The following is a 23,973-nucleotide window of genomic DNA, read 5'->3' as shown; positions in this document are numbered from 1 at the left end:
ATCCCGCCGTCGGTTCCCGCTAAGATCCCGAAACGGACGGCGCTCGTGGGGCGGCGGGTCGCCGGGCCCCGGGGCCGAGCGAGACGTCCTGGGGCGTGGAGCCCGGTGGACTTTCCGTGGTGACGCTTGTACGCAAGCGCATCCCCTCCGTTCCGTGCTCCGGGTACGCGAAACGTACCCGTAATTACGTGCGCTGCAGTGTACTCCTATTGGTGAGAATTTGATACTGCTGCTTTAACTAGGAGAGGTGCGCTTGGTCGCGTCGGCGTACGTGCGTAGAAACTTCTTCCGGGCCGCAGGGTTTTTGTTTGCCCGGTGGACAGGCACCCCGCCGTCCCGGGCATGGGAGGTGCTACGTGTCTGATCGGTTTGAAGGCCGTAGTGAATGCCTCACCTAAGCCACCGCATACGAGGGAATGTCGAGTTATGGGCTGGTGGTCGATCTGCAGACGCCTCACCGGAAGGTTAGGATCTCAATCAGTGAGTACACTTTGTTCCATTTCTCTCGTGAAATCCTTACTACAGCATGTCTCCCCAGCCAGCCAAATGAAAGCTGCACAGGCACGGCCGCCGACGGGTCGATGGATGGAGCCTGTAGCTGTAGGAGCCAAATAATTGCGTGGCAACAGCGACGCGGGCGCGTGGGGAGACGGAATCGACGCGGCGCGGACGAACGACGGGCACAGATACAGATGGGTGGTCACCGCGCGGTCCGCGTGCTCTGAGCCCCGCCCGCGCCCGGCGCCCGGAGGCCGGAGAGCCGTTGCCGCGCCGGGCCAGGGCCCCCCCCTCGCACTGTTTCCGTGCGTGCGCAGAAGCGACAGCGTCTTTTTCAGAGTCTGGAAGCGGGGGCCTCAGCTTTCCACGCTGACTTGTAGCGGGCGTCTTTTTCAGGCGCGCAGGAAAAGAAGTGAATTGGAGACGTGGCGAGCGTCGGAGCGTTGGCCGATCGTGTTTGCCTCCTAGCCGTTGTTTTTCTATGAATTCCCATTTCTATGCCATCTAAAATTATAGCCGTTCCTTATGTGCCATCGAAAAAAATTTAGTCATCCCCTCAGTGACATTGGAATTTGGTTTTCCATCCCTTCCATGCCATTCCGTTAGATTCCACCGCTAACAGCTCCGTGGGTCCCGCACGTCAGTGAGAGGATAAGAAATAAAAATCTTTGATCTCTTCCCATTCCCCCTTCCGAGGCGCGGGGCGCTGCATCTTACCGCGGCGGGCGGCGGCGGCGCACGGCCCCGCGCGGTGGATGCGGATGACGGCAGCGAGGCGGACGAGGTGCGTGACAGCCCTCCATGGCCATGAAGTGGGAGACCTCGGGCACAATCGCCGGCATCCATGGCCGCCATCGCTCCCCCGGCCCCGCTCGCGTCGCTGGAGCCACGCCCCAGAGCAGTTCGGCCCGCGGGTGACAGCTCGTTCCTTAGTTAGCCATGAAAATCTGACCAATTCAGCATGCAAAATCAGTCGAATGGTACGATAGCTCCATTTATTGTAGGAGTTAGAGGGCTGATTACTTTGCTCCTCCGTCGTCCAGCTCCAGGGGACGCTCTCTTGCATTCATGGTCTGCGCGCCCGCGCTTTGCTGGCGAGCATGTAGCAGGCACGGTGGCAGGAACCGCGGGGACCTTCGAAGGCGGCGACGCCCACGACAACGCGGATACGAAGGGTGAGCTTGGCGGCGCGGCCGTGGATGGCATCGCTGTCGCTGTCGCGGCCTTGGCCAAAACCCGCAGGCTAGTCCGGACAATTTGTGGATCCGTCATTCAACGAGAGAGAGAGATGGGGAAGGAGCAGAAGCTTCACTGGTGTGCGGAAAGAGAACAGAGAAAATAAAAAAAGAAATTTAACTGACCATGGGACCCACGTACAATGGAGCTACCGAAACGTCCAAAGGTATCGTCTAATAGGCGGTTTCGTGTATTGACGCGTAATCTTGAGACCACTCAACGAACTATATAGGTTATCTTATAAATTATCTGGTAGAGCTATATAATTCTATAATTTGTGCATATGAAAAAAAATATGACAACAATAACTCGTACAATGGTTGTTGAGTTGTCTTGTAGTTTTAAAATTTAACTTACAATGCAGTTGTTTTGCAAAACAACGATCTCTTTCTCTTTCCTTACTCCCTCTCCTCCACATCATCAAAAAATCCTACGTGACACTGCATGAGACGACAAGACTGCTGACGCGTAGCAATGTACTCGCTCTAAAGGGACAAAAATGAAAAGGTAGGACCGTTGCGAGTTTAAAACACAGCCGATGCTCTACGGCTCTCATCTTCTCTCAATCGAAATCCATGCTGAAACAACACAGGCCGTGAGAGTGAAACGCCCGTTTCCTCAAATCCGTACGGGATCGATCTCTACTCCGGCAGCATAAGATAATGGATGCTTACCTACGAGAAGACACTGCTAGCATCTTGACATCCGATGCGAAATTTTCCATCGAACGCTCCAACGAAACATTAAAAATTATCTAGTGGAAAATTTTCCATCGGACGCTCCAACAAAACATTAAAAATTACCTACTCAAACATCAGTTATCACTATTTTGCAACATGAAAAATAATGTGTAAAAATAACTACATTGTTCTACTCTGTGATAGAAAATTTCCACCGCAACATAAATATTATGTTTCATGCAACATTCAGTGTGACACGTGCAGAAACAATCGATGCTTAACTATTGCAACATGTCGAAGCGTCCGATTTTTTTAAGATCACCTGTTTTGTAGTATTACCGTGTTATCAGAAACAATCGATGCTTAACTATTGCAACATGTCGAAGCGTCCGAATTTTTTAAGATCACATGTTTTGTAGCATTACCGTGTCGTGATATGCACAGGTTACTTACCTTAGACTATCTTCATCTGCGCAGTTTAGTTGGGTTGGTCGCCAGACCGTATCTACCAGGCAACCAGCCGACACTACCGTACTGGGCACGGGGCACCGCCCAAACCGATGAAACCATCAGTATTCTCATGCGGGTCTTTAAAGTATATATCATCCGCTAACCTCACATCATACGCCATTGTCAAGCACAACTTCAGAGTGACTACATCAGCGACTTCATTAACAACACAAACGGTAGCTAGCTATAGAACGACTGCACAACATCAAGCGCTCGCACAGATGGTCCGCCTAGTAGCCATAGCTGGTCCTCCTCATCATCTTGGTGAACTCGTCAAAGTCAATCTCGCCGTCACCTGTGAAAAAACGGAAATCAAGTTATATGGATCGCTGGATCTGTCCGGTTTGGGGAAAGCAAATCATATGAGGGTCTTTCTAGTTTGCATATAGACATAAACAGATGTCAGAACACTGCTAACCATTTCGATCCGCCTCTTGCACCATGTCTTGGATCTCGTCAAGGGTGAGATTTACACCCAGCTCTTTGGCAATCCTCTGAATGTCGATATTAGAAATCTTTCCCTGCATGAATAACACAGCATAATTTTAAGTCTGAAGAGTGAAGACTTATGATAGCTTTCTCAAATAGAATACCATGTCAGAATATGGTACAGTTGTAGATAAGTATTCTGTGTCTTTATCTCAGGCAAGTCCATTAAGCTCAAGAGAAAATACACTAACATTTTGCACTCAGAACGCTAGGAGAGAATTGAAAATTGTGTAAGAAACACTCATCAGTCATCTTTAAGTTGTGACAACCACTTGAGGGATTGTCTGACTAGAAGAAATCCACTTGCTTAATTGCTAATAGGAAGCTGATACTACCTCAAAACATTGAAATGTGCAGTCAAGCAAAATGGTAGTCCAGTACAATCATAGAAAAAAACATGTACTGAAGGAAGAAAAGACAGATGGTGCTTTACATTTCTATCTTGGTCGATAATGCGGAATGCTTTTGTAAGCTCCTCTTTGCTATCCCTTTCTCCGATTTTGGCAGTCATCATGTGCTCAAACTCCTCGTAGTCGATGGCTCCACTGCCATCTTTGTCAACATCAGCAATCATTTGGTTGATTTGCTGCAGTATCCATAAGAAACAGGTGGGAGTGTTATTTCAAGGGATTTCCTCAACACTTAACAGAAGAATGCAGTGCCATATTGTTGGGGCTCGAATACAGAACTGAAAGTATGAGATGCTGTGGCTCTTATTTTCATGAAAGGCATAACATAACATGGGCAGGAAGAATGCATTTTATCAACAAAAGCTGATCTCTAAGGTGCTATAAAAGATATGGTTTAAAGGAAATGCTCAGTGCAACAACATCAATAGGAACTGCCTCAGTGCGCAATGTTGTGCTCATTCTTGGACTAATCATGCAATATTGCAATATCAATTCAACCAACATGAATGGAAGAGCTATGGCATTTGCCATATGGCTAATCAGATATTTTTGGGACTATAAAGGGGGGAAGAAACAACTGCAGTGCATTTTCTAGATGATGGGAATGAAACAAATGATCTGCTAAGGGGAGGAACAATAACCTCTTCAGTCATCTCGAATCCCAAGGCTCTGTAAACGAAAGAAATAATTTCAGAGCCACATCTGACCTTGTCCATTAAAATGACAATGGAAGCCTTACCTCATGGCAACATTCAGCTCTTTGGCATCAATGGTTCCTGTGAGATAAGAATGTTTGAGTAAGATATCAACAGTTCCAACACGAAGAAGCAACTATAGTGGAAATAACGGAATGGGCAAACCCCAGAGAAAATTGTCAGTACCAGAGTTATCAGTATCAAACAGATCAAAGGCTTCCTTTATTTCCTGCCTCTTCTGCTTGGTCAGGCCATGAGGGCGAGTTCTAGGCCTCTCTCTCCTTGTCTGTCCTTTGGAAGTAGACTACAAATTCACATTTCACAAGTGGATCAAGTGATAAGCATTAAGCAGGATACTAGAATCCATAATTGAAACAAATCGTTCTAGTAAAACAAAAAATGGATTAAACAGTCACAAATTAATGGTTCTACATGGACATGTTAGAACAACAATGCGGGTCTGAAGATGGCAAAACCCAGCACTAGACGATCCCGGCTCTAACGCTCTCAATCGCAAGCCGGGAAACCTTGAGACATGCCACAAATCTCCGCGGCCCTAGACCAACCAAGATCTCGCGAAAGAATAGATCTAGCTAGGGCGTCGATCCCAGCGGAAGCGCGGATCTCTCCCCACAAATCAAAGCCCCAGAACGGAGAAATTTGCCGGGCCCGATATATGATCCGATTCGCACCGAGAGAACGGAGAAATTTCCACCAGAACGAGATCGAGTCAGGGATCAGAGATATATGGAGAAGATGGGATCCGTACCCGGAATGACGGTGGCGTCTCCATGGCCTTGCGTCGTCAGCAGCGAGGTGAATCTGGGCCGGAGCTTGGTTCCCTCGCTTCGCCGATCTGGGGGCGGAGGCGACGCGGAGAGCCGACGGAACTGGGGAGGCGACGGAGCGAGCCGACTGACTGAGGAATTGCGAGACCGGGAGGAAGATGGGGAATTGGGGACCCACCCGACGATCTTGGCCGTCCGCGCAGGATCGAACGCCTCCCTGCTTTGGCTTCCCTTCACCGCGTTTAGCATAATAAAAATAATAACCCACGGGCCCACCATCGTTTCCCTTTCCCATCTCCAACTACCACCGTTCCGCCGCCGGCGCCGCCACCATCGCCGGAACGCGATGGTGGTCTTCCACCTGCGGGCGGCCCTCTCCCGCATCCTTCGCTCCCCATCCCGCCTCCCTACCTCCTCGCACGCACCTCCTCCCCTAGTCTTCCCCCACCGCCTCCTCGCCTCTTCCGCCGCCGCCGCGTCCTCTCCCGGCTCCTTCGCCGTGGAGGAGTACCTCGTCTCACGCCTCGGCCTCACCCAGGCGCAGGCGCTCAAGGCCGCCGCGAAACTCTCGCACCTCCGGTCCAGCGCCAAGCCCGAAGCCGTACTCGCCTACCTCGAGAGCACCCTTGGCATCCCTGCCGCCGACGTCGGGAGGGCCGTCGTCATCCGACCAAGGTTTCTCTGCACCAACGTGGAGGAGACCCTGGCCCCGCGCGTTGCCGACCTGCGCGACCTCGGTCTGTCGCGGGACGAAATCGCGCGCCTCGTCCCCCTCGCCCCCAACTCCTTCCGTAGCAGGTTCCTCCGCAGCAAGCTCGAGTTCTGACTTGCCGAGCTCGGATCCTTCGATAAAATCCTGCAGGTCCTTAGGTGGTGCTCCGACTTTTTCACGGTGGATCTGGACAAGACTACCAGGCCCAACGTGGCGTTCCTCCGGCAATGCGGCCTGAACATTTCTGAGATTGCTGGCGGCAGTCTGTACTACGCTCGTCTGTTCACCATGAACCCGGAGAGCCTCAAGGAGGCTGTCCAGCGAGTGCAGGAGTTGGGCATAGCTCGTGGCGCGGGAATATTCACCCTTGCACTTGCTGTGGTCGCTTTGACTAGCAAGGATGTTTTCGGTAAGAGGATACGGCTGTTACACAACTTTGGCTTCTCGAAGGATGATGTGCTGACGCTTGCGAAGAAGCAACCTCTTGTCCTGGGCTTGTCTGAGCAAAAGGTTCAGGGAAATTTGGATTTTTTGATGAAGGATGTCGGCCTGGAGGTATCATACATTGTGCGAAGGCCAGCGCTGCTCAATTATAGTGTTGAGCGGCAGTTGTTGCCCAGGCATTGCTTGATCAAAGTTCTGAAGGAGAAGGGACTGCTGAAGGGTAAGCTGGACTACTATTTGACTGCTGCGATGGCTGAGAAGATTTTTGTGGAAAAGTTTGTGCGTCCTTTCAAGAACCATGTTCCAGGCCTCACTGATGATTATGCCTCTAAATGTTTGGGGGAGGCAACAGTGGAATAGCGTTGCAAAAGACTGAATTTAGTTCCTGATTGATAAGGACAAGTAAGTACTCTTACAAATTCGCCACTGGTGCAAATGTGTCGGTGTTTCGTACCGCCGCCGCGCTCTCCTCACTTCCAATGGCTAGCACATAAGAGATAAAAAGTTATACTGGTTCGGAAAGATCCCTACATCCAATTTTGGTAGGAGTCGTATTCCTTGGATCAAGTGCATCGAGCTTACAACAGGGTGCTTGCAAACAAGCGTTCGTGCTATGTGTTGGTGTATGTGTTGAATGCGAGAGAGAGAGTGAATGGAGGTCCAGTTCACTTTATATAGGCCAGGGGCCGGGCAACAACGTTGAGAAATAGAGAGGGTCCCCGACCTCAGAGGTCGGGAGTTGCGGCGTGGTTGGGTCTTTTTCTTGCACCAAGAGGCTTCCTTGTCCTATCCCCTTGGTTGGTCGTGGGCCTGGCTCTTGTGCGGCATAGGCTGTTTACGCACGACCCGGCCTGCTCCGTGGTGTGCTCCTGTCCCGTCTGCCAACTCCATGGCAGTGAACGGGACGGGTGCTGTTGTTGTCGTCCTTACTGGTGACGAATGGGCGGGCCGTGATTAGTGGCCTAGATGGGGCGCGCCGCTCGTCCCGGCTTTCTCCGACCTCTTTAGTGCGCTCACGGTCGCCCCTCGCCGTAACGTCTGTCGCTGGGTCTCACCTCACCTGCGGGACCGTACCGGGCCTGACGCGGTGGCATGGCCTTGATCTTGACGGCGAAGGTGATGATGACGCCGAGGCGCATACGACCTCATCCTGCAGGCCGTCCTGGGCGGTCGGAAGGGTGTAGCCTCACCCTCGGACCCCTGGTTAAAGGTCGGTTCCCCTTGCTCGGTCATATCTCCGGCATAGGGCGGTCGGGGGGTCACGCCGTGCATTTAATGCTTCTCGTACGGCGCAGGTCTCCGTGAGTCAAGGAGTGGGTGAGGCGCTGGGGGCCCTTGCGGGCTCCGCGCTAGCTGAGCCGGCGAGTCATGGCTCTTGGCTTCCGACCAAGGAAGGTCGGGTGGTGGGCCGCTACATCATCTGAGCCTTTTCCAGGATGCTTCTAGCTGTTGGTCCTTTAGCCCTTTTGACGCCTGGTCGCCTTAAGTCCCTTTCCTGAGGTACCCTAGTACATGAACCCGACAAAATGTTCCTTTGCCTGATTGATACGAGTTTACCTATTTTCTTTGCAATCAATTTCTTTTGTTTAATCACATATCAAGGGTGTCTACTGTACTCGATGGCTCCAATGGCAGGATAAGTGCTTGGCTCAGTATCACGGAGCTTGTGTGTACATAAAAAAGAACACTTATTGGTTATATATTTTAGTGGCAGCCCTTTTTTCCTATGAAGAACAGGGAGTTGAAGTCAAACTAGAAAGCCCAGCCTTGTGGGTACATATACATTCATAGTACTTTATGCATATATTCATATAGTCATGCATATATTCGTATAAGATATACACGGGTGGGTTGTATGTAGTTTTTGTAGAGTTACTGCGCATCACCATAACCATTGCTAGAGCTTAACACGTCACTTGACAATGTGGTTAAATGATATTTCTGCATCTCAGTCCCAAAGCTCATGAGTACTAAAGGTATATAGGTTGAATATTTCAGAAGATTCTTAGTATCCTCACTTTCTAAGTGCTTCTTGCTCTTAACAGTTTGCTGTGAAAAATGTTCTATTCATTTTGTTGGATCAGCTTTACAATATATTGGCTGTCTCTTCCTACAGGTCTAATGGTGACTGAATCTAGAGCGGCAGTATAGTGGTCAAGCTCCATGGTGTTGCCACAACATGCAAGTTTTCAAATTGTCGGAGTGAGGTGTATAATTCACTCACTGTCTAAGTTCCCTTTTATCTTCTCTTTTCCTCTCAATGTGTGCCATGTGAAGAATTCACATATGAGTGGGCTTGTTATTCTACTAATCTGCTTTGCAAAATGTAGCTTATGTTGTATATACTCTAAAAATTTAGATTTTTTCCATGGTATCAAACAAAGACAACATGTACCATAATCTCTCTTTTAGGTTTTAAAAGCATTTAGTCTGGGTGATCTTGTTCTGAATTTAGACTAATTTGTTAGAATTAGAACACTTGTTGCTCCTTGTTCAGTTCCATGGTACTTGGACTAATAGCATTAGAGGGAAATACCTGGCAAGAATAATTTACTCGGTCTTTGCCTTTAACCTATGTTGTCATATAAGAACACATTTATTTTTTTGTCTGATGATACTGTTTGCAGTTATTATGGTAACTCATAGCTTGCAGATTCGGACAATACGTAAGAGCCAGGAACAATAAGGTCATATGTCAGATCTAATTGAGAGCTTTTTTTTTGAGAGCTGATGATTCACCCTTGGCACTGAAATATAAGGGGTTGTTTGGATATGAGGTGTTAAACTTTAACAGTGTTACATCGGATATTCGGATGATAATTAGGAGAACTAAACATGAGCTAATTATAAAACTAATTGTAGAATCCTGTGCTAATTCGCGAGACGAATCTATTAAGCCTAATTAATCCATCATTAGCAAATGGTTACCGTAACACCACATTGTCAAATTATGGACTAATTAGGCTTAATAGATTCGTCTCGCGAATTACACTCCATCTGTGCAATTAGTTTTGTAATTAGCCTATGTTTAATACTCCTAATTAGCATCCAAGCATCCGATGTGACGGGTGTTAAACTTTAACAACTTATTGCCAAGCGGGCCCTAAATATCTTTTGTATTGACTTTTCTAAAGAAATATGAATGGTCCAAAGATGATCAAAAAGGTTTCTTCTTGAGAACACATGGAAAACATGAATATTTAGACCTGTTCCGTATAATGGAAAACCAAATAATAGCTTTTTTTCATGATATTTCTGACAATACTCAGAGTGTGTTTGGTTGAGCTGTAGCTTTTAAAAAAGTAGCTGTGAACTATAGATTGTGAAAAAAGTAGCTGTGAGCTATGGTTCCGGAAAAACCAAACCCGTTTGGTGAAACAAAACAATTACGAAGCGACTCCATATGTCATTCATAGTACACCCATTCAACCCTCTCCCTATCTCACCTGCTCGTCAGCCCCCTTCTTCCTCCGGTCGCGCCGCCGGGACTGGGCGCCACCGAGGTGGAAGAGGGGTGCCGCCGGAAGAGGCCCGGAGAGGGCGCCGCCGCCGGGAGAGGCCCAGAGAGGGCGCCGTTTGTCTGCCGAGCAGAGCACCTCGCCTGCGCCAAACTAAGCTAAGCAAGCTCTACTCCGCCGGCAAATCCGTTGCGCCTCGGCCACCTCCGCCCAGTCCATTTCAGCCGCAGCTCCTCAACCACCCAAGCTCGCTCCCCGACCACATCAAGTAGAGCGCCAGTGGCCCCGCCACTGGGAATCACGGGTTTGCCACCCGCCATGGCCGCCGCCGCCGCCTGAGCTCCTCCTCCACCTTCCTAGCCGATTCCTCCTCCGCCGGCCGATTCATCCATCCACCGGCTGCCTCCCACCAATCCCTCGCGCATCACCTCCTCCATCTTCCCGGCTCCAGCCTCCGCCACCTCCCTTCGAGCGCCGGCCAACAACAGGCCAGGAATCGGTGGATTCCCGTCCGCCCGTAGCCTTGCGCCGCCGCCAGGAACCGCACACCAACGGCACCCCTCCGGCCATCACCTCCCCCAACCAATCACCAAAACAAGATCACGGTGAGACACCGGTGCCCGCGCCCCCGTTTCCTCCCTCTCTCTGCCGCCGGACAGAGGCCTGGGGCTCCTCCCCTCCGCTGGACCCGACGGCACTCCTCCCCTCCGCGCCGGTCCGTCGCGGCCCCTCCCCTCCGCGCTAGACCGACGCCGCTCCTCCCCTCTGTGCGGACCCAAGGTCGCCGGCGATGGGGGCCGATGGAGAAGGTCGCCGGCGATTGGGCCGCCAAGCGCTCGAGCTCGATGCGGCTGGAGAAAAACTATCGGGCGAGAGGGAAAAGAAACGAGGCGGTATTCGTAACGAGTGGCAGTTGGGAATTTCTTCGAACTTGTGAAAGCCGAAAGCTCGAGGAAGCACCTCTCCACCTTCCGCTAGAAATGAACTGACTGAAAGCTATTTTTGGGTAGAAGCAGCTAAAGTTTTTCACTCCTTTAGTTAGCTTTTAGTTTTTGGGAAGCAAAAGCAGCCCCAAAAGCCTAACCAAAGGAACCCAGAAATTTTTTCTGGTTAGTTTCCCCTCGGTTTGTCCACTTTCGTTTTTGGTACTACCAAAGGCTAAATTTATCTGCATCAAATTTTCCTTGGCTTTGCACAACAAGCAGAAGACTGTCTGACACCGTGTCACCATGTTGCAAAATTTCACTTTTCACTATGCTTGTAAAAGATTGAGTGCTACCTTGAGTCTAATTTACTTGTCTAGATTTTAGAATATCCACACTGATACCTGTGGCAATTACTTTATCTGAGTATATTTTTTAGTTAAAGAAAAATTACCATGGAATTGCAGTATATTTTTATGTTGTATGTACAAGTCGTCTTTATGTGACACATCTAAGTACTTCTAGTTCAAACATCTATTGTGAACTGGTGATAGTATAGGACCCATTTTATTAGACGGAACTGCAATCGGATAAACAGAAGATTTTTTTAAAAAAAAATATAAGGTTCGTGATTTTGTCACCGTGGTATCACTTTATATGGGGGTGACAACAATAATTTTGAATATTTGGCAATCAATTTTCCTTTCTAATTTAATTTATTTATGTCGTACAAGTCATGCTTTCAGAGTATAGCAGGAAAAGAGCCATTATGTAGGCCACATTATAAAAATCTGAACATGACATTTATTTAAGACTAGAAATAAGGAAGTTTGACTTGCCAACAGAATCGTTGGGAACATCTCAAAGCAATTACAATAAAGCAAGTTAACATGATGATTTGGAAGCTACATGTACAGCTTGGCTATTAACTGAAAAGAATTTCATTGGATTTATAATCAAGTTGTTGAAAAAGCAATAAGCCTGACTCGCTGGAAGCATGCTTGTTCTTCACAAAATTTAGACACTTGAAAAATAAATTTCAAATGGATACTAGCCCGCTTGGGTTAGCAACTAGCACCTGATGATTTTTTGTACCTGGAGGTAATTCGTTCTTTTACATGTTTGCAGACTGCAGTCATTGACGTTGAGCAGTCTAAACAGGTTGACATTCTTTCTGTCAAGATATAATATACGACAGGATCAGGCCCTGATATAAGTTAACCAACCTGAAAGCTATTTTGATTTAGCATTTACTGGCAGATGAAGTGGGTCCTTATCCTCCTTTCTGCCAGGGCTTGCTTACTGCACAGAAGGTGTCAGTATACCATGGCGCTGTTGATTTGTCCCTGATGACCGTTGTTGCTTCCTTCACGCTAATCATACGCACAATTAATTTTCTTGTACTGCTACACTATGAGTCTGCAGGGTACCAGCAGCAACCATCAGAATTTCATCTTTGCACCATAACAAATGCAGATATGACAGTAAAAAAAAAAAGGCTGTTACACAACTTTGGGTTCTCGAAGGATGATGTGCTGGCGATTGTGAGGAAACAACCTCTCGTCCTGGGAGCAAAAGCTTCATCAGGGAAAATTGGATTTCCTGATGAAGGATGACGGTCTGGAGGTATCATGTATCATGCGAAGGCCAGTGCTGCTCAAGTATAGTGTTGAGCGGCGGTTGTTGCCCAGGCATTGCTTGATCAAAGTTCTGAAAGAGAAGGGACTGCTCAAGGGTAAGCTGGACTAGTATTTGACTGCCTCGATGGCTGAGAAGATTCTTTTTATTTTTGAAAATTAGGCTGAGAAGATTTTCGTGGAAAAGTTTGTGCATCCTTAAAAAACAATGTCCCACGGCCCCTTGACTAGCCTCTTCATGTGCCTGTGGTTCAACGAGGTGGTCAGGTTCACGTCCACCTGTTCCCGGTCTCCGCGCGCAAGGACCTGGTGCACAACAGGTGCAAGGTTTGTGCAAGGTGAAGCCGCTCGTCAAGGACGCGAGATGAGCTTCTGAATCGACTCCTTTGAGGTCCCGTCTTGGTCAGGACAAGTAACTCTGCTGGTGCGTGAGATCAGCCTGCCTGACTAGTTGCAGCCATAAATATGATTGTGTAGTGAAATATACAGTGAGAGTGCTGCCATCGAAGTGTAACTGTGTAGGGTAGTGTAGAGAGGCATGCAGCAGACGACGTGTTCGTGCCGCGTTGTTTCAGGCAAAGCCGAGGCCTGAGCTTTTGCCGTTCTTCTTGGCGAAGAATGAAGAATCGAAGAATTCATTCCCAAGATCCGGTCGTTCATCTTGACACTTGCAGAACACAAAATACAGCAAAATTCGACAAGGGCAAATAAGGCCACCACATTCTTCTGCACTAACCACTCAATCAATGTTCCAATTTACAAAGGTCTCACAGCTCAATTCAAAAGGGAAGCACACAAGCGCAGCATCAAATCTCAATCGACAGCAGAGTACAGACTCCTCCAGCCTGTAGGCACACAACCACTCCACAGAACTACCAGAACTACAAACATCCACAGTGCCCTCATATTTGAGTCTTCACCTCCAGAAGCGACGAGTTCAGCACACCAAATCAGTTGACTTACATCTGAAGTTTCTTGGCCACTGGCAAACAAGTCTTTCGCCAAACAGGTTGATTTTCAGATGAGTGCAGGCTGTAGAGAAAACCGTAAGGAAATTTAGCAAAACATCGTAGTGATACTCCACAGTAATTGCGTGTCATCTACAAGTAATCAGCACAGCAAAAGGTGCGTTGATTAAGCAAACATGAAGATAGGAAAAAATGAGCCATCCTTTGTTCAGACCAGATATCTCACCCAGGGATGAAAGTGTATTAGCCATTTAGCCTAATACAGGTACTAGCTACTTTGGATCTGAAAATGTATTGATTCTTATGGGTGCAATAATTGTTAAATCCTTGTATTTGACAGCTCAATATAATCAGATATGACAAGGCTAAAGTATGTGAAACTAAACAAAAATGTTAGAATTATGGGGCCAAAATAATATTTTCCATGCTCAGAAAAGTAATAGAGTGAGTGTTGATCAGAAGATATCTTGCACACTCCTTTTATAAGGCATATCAGGATTTGAAAGCCTTTAAGGGCATACTCTGACTATAAAGTTCTCTTGGAAATATAACATCAATTGTTACAAAGTCAATACCATACTAAAATGTTTCCGAAAGACAAATTTACTGAAATAACTTTCATGCATAAATATGCACATCGTTTGATTAATTGTTGGTCAAAACTTGTGAAGTTTGGCGTTTTCACATCCTCATATGACCAATGGAAACAAATAGAGGGATTATCATTTACCTTAACTCTTCCTAGGTCTTTTTGCTTAATGCAACTCCCTGAAGGTTCTGCATTCTTTTTGATCCATGGATGCTTCATTATGTCTTCAAGAGAAAGCCTCTTGCTTGAATCCTTCACTAGAAGCTGCATACAAAATCGCATTTAAAGTCAATAGTCCAGCCCACATCCACCACTTTAATTAATCTCTTATATATGATATATAACTAATAATTTCCAATGACCTTGGAAATGAGATCTTTAGCTTCTGAAGATACGGAAGGAGTTGAAGGGAATGTCAAATCCACTCTGACTATCCTGCTCAAGATTCATGTGGCACACAATGTTAAGGAATGAACACAGGGGAGAAAAAGAAAACAGATGTTTCAGGCCATACCTTCTCAAGGTATCATCCTGTTCATCAGCTTCGAAAGGAGGTGAGCCATATAAGAACTCATAGCACAGGATTCCTAAAGTCCAGTTGTCAACGGCATGATCGTGAGCTTTTTTCTCTATCATCTCTGGTGCCAGATAATCAATTGTGCCACAGAGTGTGTGTCGTTTAGCATTTGACCGAGCTGCCCATCCAAAATCTGCAATTTTAAGCCGGCCCTGGAGAAAATGGAAGTTAACTAGTTATCTAATCAACATTCAGTATTTGGTGCATCAAGAGTTCAAGACAGTGGCATGAGCCCTGATTTTTTCCCCTGACTTTCAGAGACAGGCAGCATAACCAACAATTTTGCTGCTAGCGTTTAATAATGTCCATCCCGACAATATCAGTTCTTTAGAAATACTGAGACATTTAATAAGCATTTGCATAACCATTTCTCCACATATGTCATGCGTATCAGTAACAATATATATGAGTTTTCAAATCTGTTCGTAGAGGCATCCTGCATGCCTTGTCCAATATGAGTAACATGCAAGGTGGGTTACCCTTATTGAACTGTAAAGCAAATAACATCCTCATCATACATATAATGCAGTGACTTGAATTTCACATTTTAATGTTGTCTACCCTTCCTACACAGCATATAAATTTTTTACATTCTGTATTGCTTACATGCAAAAATAGTGAAATACTTTTATAATGTACAGTTGTACAGCTAAGAGGAGCAAAACATATAGAGAAAGATTTCCAACCCTAAGAGATTTTATGCTATTAGCTATAGATTAGAATCTTGAGCAAACTACAGCAATGGTTCTATCAGATATGGTGTGAACAGTACAGAGAGAAGACAATCAGCCTATTAAAATCATAACAATGGTGTGAAAAGTATGAGCACTACTCTTGAGCAAGGTTTGCAGTAATGGTTATGTTTTTAATACATGTTGTGCAGAAATAAGACCATTAAGTTACAAAAATTACAACAAAACAGAAGGAAGTTAAAGTAAAAAGACAGGTGTCACTAAATTTGCTCACAAAAAATAAATAGAAATGATAACAGCATTGAGGTGCAACAACTGCATAAGAACTTAAGAAGAACCAACCTCGATATCAAGTAGCAAATTCTCTGGTTTGATGTCCCTATGAATGACCTGCTTCTTGTGACAGTACGCCAGTGCACCAGCAAGGCTCGCGACGTACTAAAAACGTAAGGTTCAGTGCCGTCAGAATCTAACAAAAGAATGGCAAATCAGAAGGAAGCCTGCATATGTATATCATGTTCCAGGACCTGTTATGGCAATGCCAGCACATGTTCTTGGCCATTAATGGCATTATCAAAAGCTGCAGTCTTCATAAACGAATTGCTATGTATTCTCACATTGTTTCATGTGTAAATGTATAGGTCAAGGGGAGTAAACTGCAGAGTGCACTTCATGTGGTCGCTGTTTGTGGAAAACTTTATTTCAGCTTAATTTGTAAAACAGGATTGATCCTTTGCCTTGTATTGTAGAGTTTCTAAAGATACTTTATGTTACAATCAGAAAATGCAAAAATCTATAAGACCCAAGAACCATCTTGACAACTTATAAAATGGAACTTAAAGTTTTCGAATATCAAAGAATTTGCTGCTTTAATCACCTTTTTTATGAACCGTAACTTCAACTTGTTTCAAATGCACAGGAAAACAGTATCAAGGAATCAGCAATTAACGAATTATACATGGTATGAGAATAGGCATTTCTGAAGACCCTCTTGCTGTCTTTCAGGAGTGAGTAGAAGTAATGTCATGGAATTGCCAACTTAAGACCTAATCATCTCATGGACTAGTTCTCTGAAACTTTGTAGAGAAGATGCTTTTCTTCCTCCCTTTTCCTCACTCTTTCCTCTGTCGTTTTCATCTTGGTTTTGTTCTAATAAATAACAAAAGTAATGGTAGAGGATTCCGCTGTATTTCCCTCACAAATATCATACAATTGCTGTCACAACAGCCTTGCTTCTAATCATTATGGTTCAGGCTAACATAATTTAAGTCATAAACAGTAGAAGGAAGGGCAACGGGTCCAATCCAACCGGAGGCACAAAAGTTTGGGGCAAAATTAACAGCGAAGCAAAAGGTAACAGGGGCAAGGGGGTCCTTACGGTGGCGGCGGTGCGCTCGGTGAAGCGGCCAGCGGCGCGAAGGACCTTGTACAGCTCACCCCGGGCCGCGTATTCGAGGACGAGGACGACGCGCTCTTCGTCGTGGAACCAGGCGAAGAGGCGGAGCACGTTGGGGTGGTCGAGTCCTCTCTGGATCTCAATCTCCCGCCGCAGGTGGGCGTGGAACCGATACTTCTCCAGCTTCGCCTTGTACGTCACCTTGAGCGCCACCACGTACCCGCTCTGGATCATCGCCACGCGCAGGCTAGCCTCAGCGGAGCCAAAAAAATTTGGGGGAACTTGGGGGATTGGAGGGCAATGCTTCCGAGAACCAACCTTCTTCTCGCGGGCGAGATAGACCTTGCCGAACTTGCCCTCGCCGATGTACCTGCCGATCTCGAAGTCGGACATGCTCCACTCCTGACGCGCCGCCATCGTGCGCGAGAGTGGCGGTCGAGGGACGGAGGCGAGGTGAGGAAGGCGGCGGCGCGTCGCCGTCGAGTCGTCGAGGAGGAGTTGGAGGAGGCCGGAGGGGATGATGACACGGGGGTTTCCAATTTGAAATGGGGAGCGGCGGCCGACGGATCGGGAGTTTGGGACTGGGCAGGCGGGGGCGGCAGTCGCGTTCTGATGGGGGATGCGGATGGGGATTGTAGACTCTGGGGGATGGCTTTGCATGGTGGCCCACAGTACAAGGTTTGCAGTAGGCCCAATAGCCTGCAATGTTGGGCATCATCATCTCTCTCTACCGCCGCGCACACAGAAGCCCATCGTCCGAACAGCCCATTTAGCGCGCCAATAATCTAGCCCACGGGCCCAAATTGATCGACGACTGGCGCGGCGGAAAACCTACGTGGGTTCCGGAAATTTTTTTATTTGGCTTCCATCGTTGGAGATTCGTGCAACGGCTAAGATTGCGAGTTTTCTTGGGCGCGAAGGGGGTTCGCGGGTGCGGGTGGGAATCCGACGGACATGTGTCAACAGCCGAGTGAAGGAGACGTATGAGAATCTAATTTGAGTTGCAAACTTAAAATGTGATTTTCGTTAATCCATTTTGAAATCCGTTTGAATCACCGTGTTGTTTGAAATTAATGCAACAAAATAAGATTTTTATTTTTAATATATTTTTTAAAATCAACCTACAGATTGTACTATTTCAACATTTTGAACAACTACTTCAACATTTTGAACAACTACTTCAACATTTTGAACATGCTGCTTCAACATTCCCACACAAAATGTTGATCCAGTTTATCCGAAGTGTTGAACTAACTTTAGGAAAATATTGAACATAGTGCTTTAAAATGTTGAGTATATTAGTTCAACGGCCTACACGTGTTAGTTTAATTTTATTTTAAAAAATACTAAAACACTATAGTTAAAATGTTGAATAGTTTTTTTTTACAATCCGGCTAAACTTTTCAGGTTGAAATTCATGTGGTCATACATCTTAGCACCTGATTAGCTAAATACTCCCTCCGTCCCAAATTACTATACATTTTAGCTTTCTAGATACATCATTTTTACTATGTATCTAGACATAAATATATATCTAGGTGCATGTCAAAAGGTGTGTATCTAGAAAACCAAAATAAATAGTAATTTGGAACGGAAGGAGTAGCTAGCATAATTAGAAGAATGGAGAAAGGAAAAAAAAATAAACAAGCGTACATGCTGTGATGACTGGTGGGCTGTTAACGGAAGTTGGTTATTCTACTCTTTTTCTCAGCACACTGAAGAAAGCCGAGTGAAGACCTTCGTCAGTGCGTCCAGACCGCCCCCGTCTACCCAGCAACCGCTCTGCAGTTTCTTCTCATTGCGCAGAATTTGCATTTGAGTGGACATGCTATTCTACTTTGTAGAAATTAGCTTCCATGGTAATCAAAATAACACAACATGTACCATCTCTCTTTTAGGTTTTATAGGCACTGAGCTCGGGTCCTCTTGCTCTGAATTTAGACTGATTGGTTACTGATTGGTTATAATGCTTGTAGCTCCTTGTTCAGTTCCATGGTGGTATGTGTAGCATTGGACGCATGGCATATACCTGAGGTGGTCTTGATCCGGCAATAATGATTTAAACCGTTCAAGGAGCTACCATTCAATTGAAACTTCATTATTCTTAAACAGTTGCCAAGTGCGTCAGGCAAAGTGCCAGATAAGTGTTGTTCCCAGAGATACAAATGTACAAGGTTTGCAAGACTTCCTACTTCTGGTGGGAGAGGGCCAGCGAAGTAATTATACTGTTATAGACAAATAAAAATCATCTGTTAAGTATCACATGTAGAAAATATAAAGATCATTTGCTAAGGATGGCATGTTGAAACTCTCTCTAGGCAATGAGCTGGTAAACTTAGTACACAAGCCAGCACCATTTAGCTGATGCAACTTCCCAAGGCTGGCCGGCATTTTCAGGCTTTAATTAACTAGATGCATGAGCCGGCCAAGCTTACTCAAGACAGTCAAGACCGAGTAAAACTAAATGAGCCATGCAACAGCGTATGACAAAAAAAATCAAAGACTGACAATTTATATCCAATTCTTAAAATTCAGATTGAAATCTAAATTCTAGTAAATTTTTCTAGAGCAATTGTCCTCTTATAATGGCATGTGTCATGGAACCACTTTGTTGGATCCGATAGTGTTTGCAGGACTACGAGCATAATAGGAGAAATTTAAACTTAATAGAAAAAACATGATTAGAGGTAATCAGGAGAAACTGCAATGTGTACCGACATTCCGGGAACCTTTTTCTGTCTGAACGAGCAGGAAACATCATAATTTCATTTCTGCACCGTGACAAATACCAGCAGCAACCATCAGAGTTTCGTCTCTGCATCGTGAAAAATGCAGATATGACAGTAGAAAAACAAAGACACTCTATATACAGGCTTACAGAGACCAAATACAATACAAGGATAGGCAAGAAATTTCCGTATCATAGCCACTCAGAAACACAACAAAACCTTTAAAATCGTCTCTAAATCAAACATAAGTGGTACATTGAACAAACTATTTTGACTTCCCAAACCAGCATGAAGGGTAAGCTAGTTTATCTTCCAAACATGCCCTACTTTCGCTTTTCCTCTCTGATCTAGAGATCATGGTGATTCTATCAGTTACAACTAGGTGAGTTTGTTAGTTAGCTCCAGAGAACACTCCGTGGACATTGGATTATCCCTTCGATCCATGGTTTTTCATGTAGGCGATCCAGCTTCTGCATCCAGTGATCCAGCATCCACCTTCAATGAGCCATTATATTTATCTTCGTGTTTGTCACATGCAATGAGGCCTGCTTTCTGCACCTATGAACCATGTGATGTGAACAAGTAAGAATGCATTCATTAAAGATGGAACAATGACAAAACACAATTAAAAAGGTGAAGACCAGACCCTCCAATACCTCATCATCCCTCATAACATTGTAAGATTTCAATCGCTTTTGGCTGCATCCTCTTCTTGATTCTCCAGTCCCTTTGGTCTCCTCATCAAAATTCTGATCCGACCCCTCTGAGTAAATGCACGAGTAGTTCTCTTGTAAAAATCTGGCCATGTCACTCAAGTAAATGAACTTAATACATTTACAAATTATGTATTCATAATCTGGTACCAAACTGGTTAAGGTAAAAAAAATAAACAAAATACGAAGCACCAGGGGCACAAATGACATCATTCCCAGGATACACTCGTGCTGGTTAGAAAGATAATCAAACAAGACGCTGAGTAAGATGATGACTTTTCCTAACCCAAATATTCAACAATGGTATTGCACAGCTTATACTTTTAAGAAAACCAAATCAGGTTGAAAGATGGGCAAACTGTTTTTTTACTTTCTTCAAAGCAAAATTTTGGGGAAGAAAATCAAGTGTTAATTATTTTGCAATTTCATAGAAGAAAATCTAAATTTGGGGAAAAAACCGTTCCTTTTGTAAAGAAGTAACTAGAGTCATATGCAATTGCATTTGCAAAAGGACATATAACAGATACCCCCTACCTGCACTCCTAGAAGGGGAATGTCTGTACTTGCCAACATAGCATGTGGAAGATTGTCCAGAGCTCGTTGTCCTTGCTTGGGAAATGGCTTCTTCTACTGGTTCCGTGGTTGATGCATTATCATCCGTAGAATGGATTTTTCCATCTTGCTGATTTCCACAACAAGAAGGTGAGTCCATAAGCTCAACCTTCATGCAGGACTTGACTCTGTCAGCATCAACTATCCCATGACATCCCTGCCACATCATACAAATACAACACGACAATTTGATATGTTAAAACTATATTATTCTGTTTTTTGCCAATGAATAAGGGAATGTGGCTTTTGCCTATACCTGATCAGGTTTGGCATATTCAACGATTTGCTTAGATGATTTCACTTGTCTACAGTATCTTGGAGAGAGATTGAACAACCCCTTGAAACTGTGTTCACCGTCATGTAGTTGGCTCACAAATGTTTCTTCCAATAATTGAAGATAGAGCATGTGCTTTTCATTTGTCCATCCCGTAGATGAGCATACCACCAGAACATCCTGGGACATGAAAGAAAGAACTTCATGATAGGCCGTCCAAAAAAAGAAATGACTAGATCAAAATTCAAACACTGATCTGAGTATATATGACACAAGAACAACATGGTGGAACACTGGAACTATAAGAATACTGCTCAGGCATTGCAGTATTGATATGGCAAGGTTTATATTCAGAAGGATGATAGTAAAAGGCACATTGAAATAACCACCTCCATGATGACAGCAATACTAAGAAAATTTACCCAAACAAGCTGAATAATCAACTACTCCCTGAAATTCCAAAGTTTGACCCCAAGGCTACTGTCTATTGAATTGCCTTTTTTTTGTGCATGACTACTTGGCCCCTTGACGAAAATTCAGCAGACTCAGTACCAAAATATTTTGCACATCACATCAGTCAAGTTAAAGCAATTCAACTGAAAGGTTCACATCGCAGAATACAGTTGTCCAAAGAAACTGCCTTTTAATAGCATGCTTCCCTTAAAAACCTAACGCGATCTCAATAAATGTAGAAAGGAAACATAACCCAAGCAATGTCAAAACACACAGCCTTACACGATAGCTGGTTGTTCCACCAAGCAGTAAATGGCATCCTTAGCAGAACAGGTATCTAAGCAAATTATCCTGAGCAGCATATCGTTCCAGATGCTCAAGCCCTGACCTCTAGAATCAAATGAAGGTATCATCTATGCCCTCAAACCACGCATGCAACAAAGGTATTTGCTCCATGGATTTTTCAAGGAAGCTGTGACTGGAAGTCCTGATTTTTACCCGTTTAGCTTCTCTTCCCCTTTGCCCCACAACTAGATCTTACACCCCCTGTTCCATTCTCAAACATTTGCTGCCACAGGATAACATCAGAGAGGCCCTAACAAATCAAGAGATTCAGAGCATCTAGTGTAGCACTCCTCTCAACATAAATCCAAATTTCGCTGGGTTTGTACCATGAAGCTACAGCTACCTCGCACAGATCACCCGAATCAACTGGAGAGAGAAAAAAAACACCAGAACAGAGCAGCGAAACGAATTTAGGAGGGGGGGAAATATTACTGGCAGGCGCACGAGCTCCCGCAGATCGGCCGGCGCCTCGTCCATCATCTCCGGCCGTCCACTCCTACCCGCCCACCGGAAAACAAAATCACCACCTGAAAATGCACCGCCGCCGCATCAGTCGGCACCCCACCACGAGCACAAACGCACGAGAACACGAATAGACCGAAACGGAGAGGGAGAAGGATTCGCCGACCCTAGCTCGTCGCCGGCGCCGCGGCGCGTCTTCTTCAGGCCGACGACGCGGACGGAGTAACGGAACGGTGGACCGGTCGAGGAGGGAGTGGGGGGAGGTGGGGAACAGCCAGCCGAGGGTTGCGCGCTTTTTATCTGTCCGCCGTGGCGCCGCTTTTCCACGTGGGCTGGGCGCGTTGCCGGTCGACGCTTGGTGAGAAATATCTCGGACCTGGCGTGCGCCGCCCGGGATCCCCTCTGCACGCCTTCCCCGTGCCTTTTTTTCCTTCCTTCCCCTCCCCCATGGCATCATGATATTCTTCTCCCCCTCTGATGGATGATTCGGCCATGGCGTCAACCCGGCTGGTTGGTTGTTGCGAGATATTTTTGAGGCCGTGACGTCACTTCCTCATGGCATGCTAGCGATCGTAAAGATGATTCGTACTATGGAGTGTATATTAGCTGGTGGTATTTTGTCAACGCTAAGGTTAAGTAGGACTTGGACCAGTAGCTGCTGTCCTGTGTCTATCTAGGTGATTATGTGATGCACAATTCTACAACTGCCATCTTCTTCTTCTTCTTCTTTTTTTTGCCTCAACCATCGAGTTTGTCTTTACTGGCCTCCTACTTGGGAATCAAATGCTGAAATGCTTGTTGCATCATCACTCCAGCAGCTGTAGGCGTTGCAACCACGAGCCTACGAGTAGTTTCAGATCGCTGTCGCACCTGAAAGATCGTATCTTCCCTGCATTCCACTGTCACTGTAGTATAGTAATGACCCTTCCCAGCTCATAACCACACTAGCTGTCTTGGCCCAGGCAGCGCAGGACGGATTGACACAAGATCTGGCAGGCAGAGGAGGCCAGATATTTTTGCAGGCCCGGGGAATTAAAAATCCGTTGCCGCCGCGGCACTGACGAGGCTGCCCAGAGCGCTGACTTTATCCGTACGACGGCTCCGATATTTTCAGCCCAAGCCCAATGGGCTTTAGCCCATATGGCACCAGGACCTGAGCGAAGAAGTTGCTGCGACACCAGATCAGACAAATTGGATCGTAATTTCTTTCGTTTATAGTACTTGAACAACAGGGCCAGAGTAGAATGCTATTTCAGTCAAAAGCATATCTCTATAGGACGAAACCTGCGGACGAACTCTGGTTCATCATTGGGCCACGTCATTCCATTTTATCCACCGTCCGATTCCTTCCGGGCTTCATCGAGCCATTCGACCACGTCCGCACACGAGCTCGTAAGCTTGCTGCGTCTTTCCCGACGCCTCTCATCGTCCCTTGCCGCGGTCGCCGCCACGTCCGCCGTCCCGCCTCTGCCCGCTCCTTTCTCTGCCTACGCGCGTCACGGCCCATCGACCGTCCGCCCGGTCTAGACTCCATCCACGGCGACGGCCCCCACAGCGTTGCGTATTTAGGCTGCGACGCCGCACGGACAAAAGCGGCGGGGACAGAGATACCTGCGGCGGCGGTGCTGGTGCTCATCACGAGCGGTAGCTGGTGCTGCATCTCATTCCATGACCGACCGTCTT

The 23,973-nt window shown here is 46.2% G+C and overlaps 4 protein-coding genes across 4 annotated transcripts; 1 reads left to right on the top strand and 3 right to left on the bottom strand.

The window, feature by feature from the left end:
• Positions 1-2,949: 2,949 nt before the first annotated feature.
• Positions 2,950-5,603, bottom strand: LOC117845594 (probable calcium-binding protein CML13). The gene is made up of 7 exons (XM_034726660.2): positions 5,288-5,603; positions 4,705-4,822; positions 4,563-4,599; positions 4,465-4,492; positions 3,847-3,999; positions 3,343-3,445; positions 2,950-3,219 (listed from the first exon to the last, which is right to left on the bottom strand). The coding sequence occupies exons 1-7, from the start codon at positions 5,309-5,311 to the stop codon at positions 3,155-3,157; spliced, it is 528 nt and encodes a 175-aa protein (XP_034582551.1). The 5' UTR covers positions 5,312-5,603; the 3' UTR covers positions 2,950-3,154.
• A 49-nt stretch (positions 5,604-5,652) lies between these two features.
• On the top strand, positions 5,653-6,822 carry LOC117844480 (transcription termination factor MTERF8, chloroplastic). The gene is made up of 2 exons (XM_034725175.1): positions 5,653-6,072; positions 6,169-6,822. Exons 1-2 carry the CDS (start codon positions 5,653-5,655, stop codon positions 6,820-6,822), a joined length of 1,074 nt encoding a protein of 357 aa, XP_034581066.1.
• Positions 6,823-13,188: 6,366 nt separating this feature from the next.
• Positions 13,189-17,319, bottom strand: LOC117845993 (serine/threonine-protein kinase Aurora-3). Its single transcript, XM_034727089.2, has 7 exons — positions 17,021-17,319; positions 16,685-16,927; positions 15,649-15,744; positions 14,552-14,766; positions 14,400-14,472; positions 14,179-14,301; positions 13,189-13,512 (listed from the first exon to the last, which is right to left on the bottom strand). Exons 1-7 carry the CDS (start codon positions 17,117-17,119, stop codon positions 13,498-13,500), a joined length of 864 nt encoding a protein of 287 aa, XP_034582980.1. The 5' UTR covers positions 17,120-17,319; the 3' UTR covers positions 13,189-13,497.
• A 2,227-nt stretch (positions 17,320-19,546) lies between these two features.
• Positions 19,547-22,646, bottom strand: LOC117846351 (uncharacterized). The gene is made up of 6 exons (XM_034727493.2): positions 22,457-22,646; positions 22,261-22,355; positions 21,013-21,210; positions 20,679-20,913; positions 20,088-20,194; positions 19,547-19,989 (listed from the first exon to the last, which is right to left on the bottom strand). The coding sequence occupies exons 2-6, from the start codon at positions 22,306-22,308 to the stop codon at positions 19,882-19,884; spliced, it is 696 nt and encodes a 231-aa protein (XP_034583384.1). The 5' UTR covers positions 22,309-22,355; positions 22,457-22,646; the 3' UTR covers positions 19,547-19,881.
• Between the last annotated feature and the right edge of the window lie 1,327 nt (positions 22,647-23,973).

The sequence above is a fragment of the Setaria viridis genome, chromosome 2 (assembly GCF_005286985.2).
Source record: "Setaria viridis chromosome 2, Setaria_viridis_v4.0, whole genome shotgun sequence".
NCBI classification, from domain to species: domain Eukaryota; kingdom Viridiplantae; phylum Streptophyta; class Magnoliopsida; order Poales; family Poaceae; genus Setaria; species Setaria viridis.
This window is presented reverse-complemented; position numbering and strand designations above follow the sequence as displayed.